The following is a 12,212-nucleotide window of genomic DNA, read 5'->3' on the forward strand; positions in this document are numbered from 1 at the left end:
GTGGTGTCTCGCTTCAAAAATAAATACGCGGGTGGAAGAAATTGTAACGCCGCGGAATTCACGCCACTTGAGAGCATGGAATAGTCAGTCAACAGATTGTACGTGCCGTTGAAGATTGTTCGGAACCGTTCCTGTTGCTAAACGTTTTACGATAGAATCGACGTAATGAATACACCCTCGACCAGCCGCTCTCCTGTCGGCTGGCTATCATCTGAATCTGTTAGTGGCTTTGGGTGTCTGACTACTTACTCTTCGTGGTATGTAGCTACCAGCTAACATGGGCTGCTAGCTAGAAAGATAGATAGCAAATGTCTCTGAGACATAGCTTGTGTTGGCGTGTATTTTATAACGTAGGACAAGAACAGCTTGGGGTGAAGTAGCTAGCTAGTTATCTAGCTAGCTAATTTGCTGGGTTTGAACCCCACCCATAGCTGCAGTGCCTAGCTTCATAGCTAACTAGGTAGTTATAGATTGTAAATATATGTTTATTGGAACCCTTCCGTACAAGTAATTACTTAGCTCATCCGTTGTTTAGGTGATACGCATAGTTTATTTGCTGCTAAATTGTTGCCGTCATTGTCACCAGCAGTGCATCTGGCATGCTCTGCATGCCGCTTGGTTGTTCTTTTTCTCTTCTGAATGGCCTGTTCTGTTGATTGCCAGATATCTAACCATGTTCTTTGTTGACCGCACCAAGGTCTATTTAAAAGCGGAATGATGTAACGTTAGCATCCGTATGTTTTGAGCAACCAAATGCTTGGACACCCTGTCAACAATGCAGGTTGCAGTGTAACACCAAGATAGGCTAACTAGCTATGTCAATAGTCATGCTAACACCCCATCATAATAAATAAAAATGGAACCTTTTATTTAACTAGGCAAGTCAGTTAAGAACAAATACTTATTTACAATGACGGCCTACCGGGGAACAGTACCGTGTTCAGGGGCAGAACGAAACCCTTTCGGTTACTGGCCCAATGCTCTAGCCACTAGGCTACCTGCCGCCCCAAATCAAATGAACATCAAAGCAATTCTAGTCCATAATGTGTTACTGTTCGTTACTACTTAATTAACAGCACAGCTGTGTGTGTGATTGGATTAACTCTCTACTGCAGACTTTGTACTGACACTGTCCTGCTGTTACAGTAGCCAGAGAGTTGGGGCTTGATTCCATTAGGCACAATTGAGGCTTTTGTCATTTTGGCCACATTAAGTAGGTGCGCAGAGAAGTACCTATGTTTCCTGTGCTTGTTTGCACGAAGGAATTGAAATGAATTATACTAGACTTTTTGAAAGCCTATTCAAAAGAAAGGTCAGTTGTAACAATTGTTGGCCAAGCTAAAATATTGTGAACAAAAACATAATTGGTTGAACAGTGTGGCAATAAAGTGACATTGTTACATTAGAAATGGATTGTTTACCAGACAGCTGGGTCAGATGAAAATATCCGGTTTTCACGGATATAGTATCTTCAACCGAGCTTCCTTTTCCTTTGAAAACCGGATGTGGGGACCTGTTCAGAGGTTTCTTTATGCCCACTACGTTAGGTTAACCAGACAGATACTAGGCTGCCTTTCTAGGATCACCAAGAGAACCTCCATTTGTGGTTTGTATACTCATTCTCAGTTTTGTTGCTGGTCTATGTGTGTGTCAGCCCGCCGTCACCATGACAGCAGAGGAGATCATCAATGTGAAGGAGGTGGAGATCATCAAGGTGATCCTGGACTTCCTCAACTCCAGGAAACTTCACATCAGCATGCTGGCCCTGGAGAAAGAGAGCGGAGTCATCAACGGACTGTATTCTGACGACATGCTGTTCCTCAGGTACACCTGGGTCGTATTCAATAGGCACCAACAAAAACAAAACACAAGATTTAAACAGGGAGGGACTACATGGATTTATCCAACAAGGAACTTTTCAGTTGCAAAATGTTTTGCTGCGGTGTGCCCTAGTGAATATGACCCTGACATTACTGTTTGGGTCTTACTACATGGCTAGGTTTGGAATGACAAAGGTCTGGCTCGCCCATAGCATATCAGGACACCTCCATAAGTGTTTGCTGCAATACAACAGTTGACAGAATAATTAGACAAGATTCCTGCTGTTCCGCATTTTCATCAACTTCATGCATGTTATTTTTCAGTCGCATATGAATAGATCACTGGTTGCTAAACTATTGCTGAAACACTAACAATGTTCAGAAAGTGTAGCATCATTTCCTTTGTTTTTCCAATAATGATCTAGACCTCTTCGATGCTGGATTGGAGTGGACATTTGAATGTCAGCCAGCAGTGTAGACCTCTTTGGCATTCCACTCAGTTTGGTGTGTGAAATGCCTGATGGGATTGGAGTTGGACCCCTTTCACACAGAGGGCCCCACTGTTACCTGGTGACCATTCACTGCCTGTCTTTCATCTGCCAATAACAAAACAATCTGTTCTGCTACCGTAAGACATGGCATAGCAGGGAAGTCGAATAGAGAACCCTTTGTTTATTTTTGTTCTGAAATGATCTGGTTAGTCTGAATAGGCTCAGAGCACGTAATGGGTGTCGCGATACCCGTTAGTATCGTGGCAAGGAAACGAAACACAAAGCAGATCTAACCTCTTTAGGAAAACCACCTTAATGCTGGAAACAAACATCAATATGTTGTCATCCAGAGTCACATGTATTTATTTTCCAGGCTATAGCACACAATATACAGCAGGCTTTTAGAGGACCAAAGAGTTTGGTCTGCTTTGTGTTTTTATTTTTGCCATGGAAAAAACATTGCGATACTGGTATCAATTCGGCCCAGTAACTGACTTGTTTGTGTTGTTTATCTCTGTCCAGACAGCTGGTGTTGGATGGGCAGTGGGACGAGGTGCTCCAGTTCATTCAGCCGTTGTTTGTGTTGTTTATCTCTGTCCAGACAGCTGGTGTTGGATGGGCAGTGGGACGAGGTGCTCCAGTTCATTCAGCCGTTGTTTGTGCTGTTTATCTCTGTCCAGACAAGCTGGTGTTGGATGGGCAGTGGGACGAGGTGCTCCAGTTCATTCAGCCGTTGTTTGTGTTGTTTATCTCTGTCCAGACAGCTGGTGTTGGATGGGCAGTGGGACGGGGTGCTCCAGTTCATTCAGCCGTTGTTTATTCAGCCGTTGTTTGTGCTGTTTATCTCTGTCCAGACAGCTGGTGTTGGATGGGCAGTGGGACGAGGTGCTCCAGTTCATTCAGCCGTTGTTTGTGCTGTTTATCTCTGTCCAGACAGCTGGTGTTGGATGGGCAGTGGGACGAGGTGCTCCAGTTCATTCAGCCGTTGTTTGTGCTGTTTATCTCTGTCCAGACAGCTGGTGTTGGATGGGCAGTGGGACGAGGTGCTCCAGTTCATTCAGCCGTTGTTTGTGTTGTTTATCTCTGTCCAGACAGCTGGTGTTGGATGGGCAGTGGGACGAGGTGCTCCAGTTCATTCAGCCGTTGTTTGTGCTGTTTATCTCTGTCCAGACAGCTGGTGTTGGATGGGCAGTGGGACGAGGTGCTCCAGTTCATTCAGCCGTTGTTTGTGTTGTTTATCTCTGTCCAGACAGCTGGTGTTGGATGGGCAGTGGGACGAGGTGCTCCAGTTCATTCAGCCGTTGTTTGTGTTGTTTATCTCTGTCCAGACAGCTGGTGTTGGATGGGCAGTGGGACGAGGTGCTCCAGTTCATTCAGCCGTTGTTTGTGTTGTTTATCTCTGTCCAGACAGCTGGTGTTGGATGGGCAGTGGGACGAGGTGCTCCAGTTCATTCAGCCGTTGGACTGCATGGACACGTTTGACAGGAAAAGGTCAGGCATTGATGACACTAAATTCTGTGGTCAGAAATGAATGTATGTAGTCTGACTATGCCTGACAATTTCTGCAGTTAGCAATGCTATTATTGCCTTGTCAAACAACAACAACACGTTAGGAAACTGCCACCCAGGCTAGAATGTTCAGGTACTGGGCTTGAATGACTTTACTGGCACATGCATAAACTGTAGGATGAGACAACCCAATACTGTTGTGTTGTGCTGTCATAGGTTCCGTTACATCGTCCTGAAGCAGAAGTTTCTGGAGGCCCTGTGTGTGAACAACGCCATGTCTGCTGAGGACGAGCCACAGCATGTGAGTCAACAGACAAAGAATAGCCCCCCCACCCCCCACACACACACACACACACTTTGTTCTAGTGTCTGTCTCTGCCCTCACATTTTCCATCTCCCTGTCTTTGTTTGTCTGTTTCCTTTCCTCTGTCTTCTTCTGAATGAGCGAACAAATGAGCAATGAATCCTGAAACAGTCCCTCTTTATTTTTCCATCTAATTATTTTCTATTTCTCGCTGCTTCTTTTTCTCCTAGCCCACACACATTCATCGAGCTTTCTCTACCCTTCCTATATTAGCTTAGTCACAGACAGTGTAGATGTGAATCCAGCTTGTGTAGCCTGGCTGGATTAGTCTGGGCTTCTCAAGCCAGCTGTGTCTGTGTGTATAAGTGTGTTAGGTTGTCAGCCCAGCTCTTCATGAGTTAGTGTGTAACTGTGTGTGACATATGAGTCAGATTTAGGTCTAGGTTAGATCTCGTGAACATCTCTTTTGCACAATGATTGAAAGCAGTTCAAAGCAACACGGACATGATCTTATTTCTGAAGTTTCTCCTTGGACATGATAGAGATCTAAGCCCTTCAACCCTGACATTTAGAATCTAAGGGTGGGTTGCACCAACATGGTTTAAATTAATCAATTTAGATTAGAGGAAGGATTTAATTGAACTAGGATTAATTTAAAACTAGGTTTAACATTTGGGGCAACAAGATTAATAGATAAACCTTGATTTAACCCAGTTTAAGAGATAATCCATGTTGGTGCAACCCAACCTAAGCCTTAGAGAGCGATAACAGGTAGCTGCTTTTCTACAGGATCTACAGACATTCTGGGTTTATATGTTCAAAACATAATTTTTCTTCCCCCCCTCTGTCTCTGAGGGAATGTTGAGTCTGGAGGGAATGGGAATGGTAGCGATACATTGCCTCTAGAAATGAATAAATATGATAAAAGCCCGTTTTTTAAAATTGCAAACCTTCTAGACTGTATCAAAGTCCTGCTACGTGTGAGCTTAACATGAGGGAATCTGATGTGGTCCAAAATCCACTCTTTCTTTCTCTCTCTCCCCCTCTACCGCTCTCTCCTCTCTTCATCCCCTCTCCCTCAGTTGGAGTTCACCATGCAAGAGGCAGTGAAGTGTCTTCATGCTCTGGAGGAGGTCTGTCCCTCTAAAGATGACTACAGCAAGCTATGTCTGCTCCTCACCCTGCCTCGTCTCACCAACCACGCTGAGTTCAAGGCATGACACATTTTTATATTTATGGCATACTATATCTTCTTATAATAATATATATATAATTATTATTATATGGCATCTGACCTTATGATTCGTACTGTTATTCTAGCACAGTGATTATACGATTACTTTTAAGAAGGTTTGGTAACAGTTTACTGAAAGCAGGTATCAAAAGGAATGGGACACTAGTCACTTAATAATGTTTACATATCTGGCATTACTCATCTCATATGTGTATACTGTATTCTATACTATTCTACTGTATCGCATTTACTTAATGTTCACATCTGGCATTACTCATCTCATATGTGTATACTGTATTCTATACTATTCTAGGGTATCTTAGTCACTTAATAATGTTTACATCTGGCATTACTCATCTCATATGTGTATACTGTACTCTATACTATTCTAGGGTATCTTAGTCACTTAATAATGTTTACATCTGGCATTACTCATCTCATATGTGTATACTGTATTCTATACTATTCTAGGGTATCTTAGTCACTTAATAATGTTCACATCTGGCATTACTCATCTCATATGTGTATACTGTATTCTATACTATTCTAGGGTATCTTAGTCACTTAATAATGTTTACATCTGGCATTACTCATCTCATATGTGTATACTGTATTCTATACTATTCTAGGGTATCTTAGTCACTTAATAATGTTTACATCTGGCATTACTCATCTCATATGTGTATACTGTACTCTATACTATTCTACTGTATCGCATTTACTTAATAATGTTCACATATCTGGCATTACTCATCTCATATGTGTATACTGTATTCTATACTATTCTAGGGTATCTTAGTCACTTAATAATGTTTACATATCTGGCATTACTCATCTCATATGTGTATACTGTATTCTATACTATTCTAGGGTATCTTAGTCACTTAATAATGTTCACATATCTGGCATTACTCATCTCATATGTGTATACTGTATTCTATACTATTCTACTGTATCGCATTTACTTAATAATGTTCACATATCTGGCATTACTCATCTCATATGTGTATACTGTATTCTATACTATTCTAGGGTATCTTAGTCACTTAATAATGTTTACATATCTGGCATTACGCATCTCATATGTGTATACTGTATTCTATACTATTCTACTGTATCGCATTTACTTAATAATGTTCACATATCTGGCATTACTCATCTCATATGTGTATACTGTATTCTATACTATTCTAGGGTATCTTAGTCACTTAATAATGTTTACATATCTGGCATTACTCATCTCATATGTGTATACTGTTCTCTATACTATTCTAGGGTATCTTAGTCACTTAATAATGTTCACACATCTGGCATTACTCATCTCATATGTGTATACTGTACTCTATACTATTCTACTGTATCGCATTTACTTAATGTTCACATATCTGGCATTACTCATCTCATATGTGTATACTGTATTCTATACTATTCTAGTGTATCTTAGTCACTTAATAATGTTTACATATCTGGCATTACTCATCTCATATGTGTATACTGTATTCTATACTATTCTAGGGTATCTTAGTCACTTAATAATGTTTACATATCTGGCATTACTCATCTCATATGTGTATACTGTTCTCTATACTATTCTAGGGTATCTTAGTCACTTAATAATGTTCACACATCTGGCATTACTCATCTCATATGTGTATACTGTACTCTATACTATTCTACTGTATCGCATTTACTTAATAATGTTCACATATCTGGCATTACTCATCTCATATGTGTATACTGTATTCTATACTATTCTAGGGTATCTTAGTCACTTAATAATGTTTACATATCTGGCATTACTCATCTCATATGTGTATACTGTATTCTATACTATTCTAGGGTATCTTAGTCACTTAATAATGTTCACATCTGGCATTACTCATCTCATATGTGTATACTGTACTCTATACTATTCTACTGTATCGCATTTACTTAATGTTCACATATCTGGCATTACTCATCTCATATGTGTATACTGTATTCTATACTATTCTAGGGTATCTTAGTCACTTAATAATGTTTACATATCTGGCATTACTCATCTCATATGTGTATACTGTATTCTATACTATTCTAGGGTATCTTAGTCACTTAATAATGTTTACACATCTGGCATTACTCATCTCATATGTGTATACTGTATTCTATACTATTCTACTGTATCGCATTTACTTAATAATGTTCACATATCTGGCATTACTCATCTCATATGTGTATACTGTATTCTATACTATTCTACTGTATCGCATTTACTTAATAATGTTCACATATCTGGCATTACTCATCTCATATGTGTATACTGTATTCTATACTATTCTACTGTATCGCATTTACTTAATAATGTTCACATATCTGGCATTACTCATCTCATATGTGTATACTGTATTCTATACTATTCTAGGGTATCTTAGTCACTTAATAATGTTTACATATCTGGCATTACGCATCTCATATGTGTATACTGTATTCTATACTATTCTACTGTATCGCATTTACTTAATAATGTTCACATATCTGGCATTACTCATCTCATATGTGTATACTGTATTCTATACTATTCTAGGGTATCTTAGTCACTTAATAATGTTTACATATCTGGCATTACTCATCTCATATGTGTATACTGTTCTCTATACTATTCTAGGGTATCTTAGTCACTTAATAATGTTCACACATCTGGCATTACTCATCTCATATGTGTATACTGTACTCTATACTATTCTACTGTATCGCATTTACTTAATGTTCACATATCTGGCATTACTCATCTCATATGTGTATACTGTATTCTATACTATTCTAGGGTATCTTAGTCACTTAATAATGTTTACATATCTACATTACTCATCTCATATGTGTATACTGTTCTCTATACTATTCTAGTGTATCGCATTTACTTAATGTTCACATATCTGGCATTACTCATCTCATATGTACAGTGGGGAGAACAAGTATTTGGTACACTGCTGATTTTGCAGGTTTTCCTACTTACAAAGCATGTAGAGGTCTGTAATTTGTTATCATAGGTACACTTCAACTGAGAGACGGAATCTAAAAACAAAATCCAGAAAATCACATTGTATGATTTTTAAGCAATTTGCATTTTATTGCATGACATAAGTATTTGATACATCAGAGAAGTAGAACTTAATATTTGGTACAGAAACCTTTGTTTACAATTACAGAGATCATATGTTTCCTGTAGTTCTTGACCAGGTTTGCACACACTGCAGCAGGGATTTTGGCCCACTCCTCCATACAGACCTTCTTCAGATCCTTCAGGTTCCGGGGCTGTCGCTGGGCAATACGGACTTTCAGCTCCCTCCAAAGATTTTCTATTGGGTTCAGGTCTGGAGACTGGCTAGGCCACTCCAGGACCTTGAGATGCTTCTTACGGAGCCACTCCTTAGTTGCCCTGGCTGTGTATTTCGGGTCGTTGTCATGCTGGAAGACCCAGCCACGATCCATCTTCAATGCTCTTACTGAGGGAAGGAGGTTGTTGGCCAAGATCTCGCGATACATGGCCCCATCCATCCTCCCCTCAATACGGTGCAGTCGTCCTGTCCCCTTTGCAGAAAAGCATCCCCAAAGAATGAGGTTTCCATTCTACTGTATCTTAGTCCGTATCTTAGTCCGTTCCACTCGTCCATATGTATATTCTGTGTTCTCTACTATTCTACTGTATCTTGGTCCATTTCACTCGTCCATATGTATATTCTGTGTTCTCTACTATTCTACTGTATCTTGGTCCATTCCACTCGTCCATATGTATATTCTGTGTTCTCTACTATTCTACTGTATCTTGGTCCATTTCACTCGTCCATATGTATATTCTGTGTTCTCTACTATTCTACTGTATCTTGGTCCATTTCACTCGTCCATATGTATATTCTGTATTCATTCCTACTTAGATTTCTGTGTATTGGGTATATGTGGTGTACTTTGTTAGACATTACTTGTTAGATATTACTGCACTGTCGGAGCTAGAAGCACAAGCATTTCGCTGCACCGGTAATAACATCTGCTAATCACGTGTATATGACCAATAAACTTTGATTTGAAAAGGCATTATTACATTGTTCATTGTTCTAATGAGCCCTTGTGGTTTATTATTCTCTCATAATGTTTGGGTTTTAGCTAAATGACTAAACAGTATAATGTTTCCCCTCCAGGACTGGAACCCCAGCACGGCGCGGGTGCACTGTTTTGAAGAGGCGTGCACCATGGTGGCAGAGTTCATCCCTGCAGACAGGAAGCTGAGCGAAGCTGGGTTCAGGGCCTCAGGGAACCGCCTCTTCCAGCTCCTCATTAAAGGAGTTCTGTATGAGTGCTGCGTAGAGTTCTGCCAGGTACTTACAAAGTACCTATACCATTCTATCGATCACTTAATATTACTGTTTTAGTTTAATATGATGTTATGATGTCATTGCTTGCGTGATTATATTAATTAACCATTGATTCATGCCATGCTTGATTGGCTGATAGATTGATGGATTGACTACCTCTGTCTCCAGAGCAAGGCGACAGGCGAGGAGATCACGGAGGGCGAGGTGCTCCTGGGGGTGGACATGCTGTGTGGGAACGGCTGTGACGACCTGGACCTGTCCTTACTGTCCTGGATGCAGAACCTGTCCCACAGCGTCTTCTCCTGCGCCTTCGAGCAGAAGCTGCTCCAGATCCACGTGGACCGCCTGGTCAAGCCCGCCAAGGCCGGCTACGCAGACCTGCTCACCCCGCTAATCAGCAAGCTGTCCCCCTACCCCTCCTCGCCCCTCCGCCGCCCCCAGTCCGCCGACGCCTACATGTCCCGCTCCCTGAACCCGGCCCTGGACGGGCTGTCCTATGGTCTGTCTGGCCAGGAGAAGAGGGGCCCAGGGGGGGACATGGCGGGGGGGAAGGGGGTGTCTAACTACCACACGGGGGGCCAGAGTCTGAGCAGGAGTCTGATGCTGGAGAGCTCCGATTGCCACAGCATCTTTGAGGAGTCGCCTGAGAGGTGAGAGGAGGATGGATTCATGTAGCGCTTTTCAATATGGAGGTGTGAAAGACTCTTCCATTGAGAGGTGAGATGGCTTGGATTCATGTAGCGCTTTTCAATATGGAGGTGTGAAAGACTCTTCCATTGAGAGGTGAGATGGCTTGGATTCATGTAGCGCTTTTCAATATGGAGGTGTGAAAGACTCTTCCATTGAGAGGTGAGATGGCTTGGATTCATGTAGCGCTTTTCAATATGGAGGTGTGAAAGACTCTTCCATTGAGAGGTGAGAGGAGGATGGATTCATGTAGCGCTTTTCAATATGGAGGTGTGAAAGACTCTTCCATTGAGAGGTGAGATGGCTTGGATTCATGTAGCGCTTTTCAATATGGAGGTGTGAAAGACTCTTCCATTGAGAGGTGAGATGGCTTGGATTCATGTAGCGCTTTTCAATATGGAGGTGTGAAAGACTCTTCCATTGAGAGGTGAGATGGCTTGGATTCATGTAGCGCTTTTCAATATGGAGGTGTGAAAGACTCTTCCATTGAGAGGTGAGATGGCTTGGATTCATGTAGCGCTTTTCAATATGGAGGTGTGAAAGACTCTTCCATTGAGAGGTGAGATGGCTTGGATTCATGTAGCGCTTTTCAATATGGAGGTGTGAAAGACTCTTCCATTGAGAGGTGAGATGGCTTGGATTCATGTAGCGCTTTTCAATATGGAGGTGTGAAAGACTCTTCCATTGAGAGGTGAGATGGCTTGGATTCATGTAGCGCTTTTCAATATGGAGGTGTGAAAGACTCTTCCATTGTAAGTGGGGAATTATCTACCATTAATGTGGAGTACCCACCTGGGTGATGTGCTCCACCTAGTCATTTTCCCCTCTAGAATAATCCCCAACCATTGGCTAAGTAGGCCAAGTAATTACATTAATTAACCTGTTTGATTTAGCCTAGACACTGGAGTAGACTGTTGATTAGCCTGCGTGGTAGAAAACACTTGAGACTGTTGAAGGAGAAGCTCAGTGATTATCTTGAAGTTTTCTACTGCTCAATAACACCCACTTATGTGGACGCCGTGACAGTAGGGCTGAGTGACAGTAGGGCTGAGTGACAGTAGGGCTGAGTGACAGTAGGGCTGAGCGACAGTAGGGCTGAGCGACAGTAGGGCTGAGCGACAGTAGGGCTGAGCGACAGTAGGGCTGAGCGACAGTAGGGCTGAGCGACAGTAGGGCTGAGCGACAGTAGGGCTGAGCGACAGTAGGGCTGAGCGACAGTAGGGCTGAGCGACAGTAGGGCTGAGCGACAGTAGGGCTGAGCGACAGTAGGGCTGAGCGACAGTAGGGCTGAGCGACAGTAGGGCTGAGCGACAGTAGGGCTGAGCGACAGTAGGGCTGAGCGACAGTAGGGCTGAGCGACAGTAGGGCTGAGCGACAGTAGGGATGATCTGAGTTGTGTCTGGTACATCTGTTTGTACTCTGCAACCCTCTCTCTGCACTTTCATTTCACTGCACCGTTTATACCTGCTGTATCCTGTGCTTGTGATGAATACACTTGGATTTGATTGTATGTCTTGCTAACTTCATTGCTGTGATTGGTGTTGGCAAGAAAGTCTGTGACTAGGGTGGCTGGAGTCTTTGACAATTTTTAGGGCCTTACTCTGACACCGCCTGGTATAGAGGTCCTGGATGGCAAAAAGCTTGGCCCCAGTGATGTACTGCACTCTGTAGTGCCTTGCGGTCGGAGGCAGAGCAGTTACCATACCAGGCAGTGATGCATCCCGTCAGGATGCTCTCGGTGGTGCAGCTGTTGAACCTTTTAAGGATCTGAGGACCCATGACAAATCTTTTCATTCTCCTGAGGGGGAATAGGCTTTGTCG

General features: G+C 42.2%; 1 protein-coding gene across 1 annotated transcript in view; it reads left to right on the forward strand.

Moving 5' to 3' along the window:
• Positions 1-12,212, forward strand: part of wdr47a (WD repeat domain 47a) — a 37,559-nt gene continuing 25,347 nt past the window's right edge. Inside the window, exons 1-7 of the mRNA XM_064993407.1 lie at positions 1-257; positions 1,655-1,824; positions 2,834-3,802; positions 4,037-4,121; positions 5,207-5,338; positions 9,531-9,707; positions 9,873-10,354. Coding sequence (XP_064849479.1) covers positions 1,667-1,824; positions 2,834-3,802; positions 4,037-4,121; positions 5,207-5,338; positions 9,531-9,707; positions 9,873-10,354 — 2,003 coding nt within the window. The 5' untranslated portion in view covers positions 1-257; positions 1,655-1,666. The remainder of the gene's footprint in view (positions 258-1,654; positions 1,825-2,833; positions 3,803-4,036; positions 4,122-5,206; positions 5,339-9,530; positions 9,708-9,872; positions 10,355-12,212) is intronic.

Source organism: Oncorhynchus masou, chromosome 17, assembly GCF_036934945.1.
Source record: "Oncorhynchus masou masou isolate Uvic2021 chromosome 17, UVic_Omas_1.1, whole genome shotgun sequence".
In the NCBI taxonomy this organism is placed as follows: domain Eukaryota; kingdom Metazoa; phylum Chordata; class Actinopteri; order Salmoniformes; family Salmonidae; genus Oncorhynchus; species Oncorhynchus masou.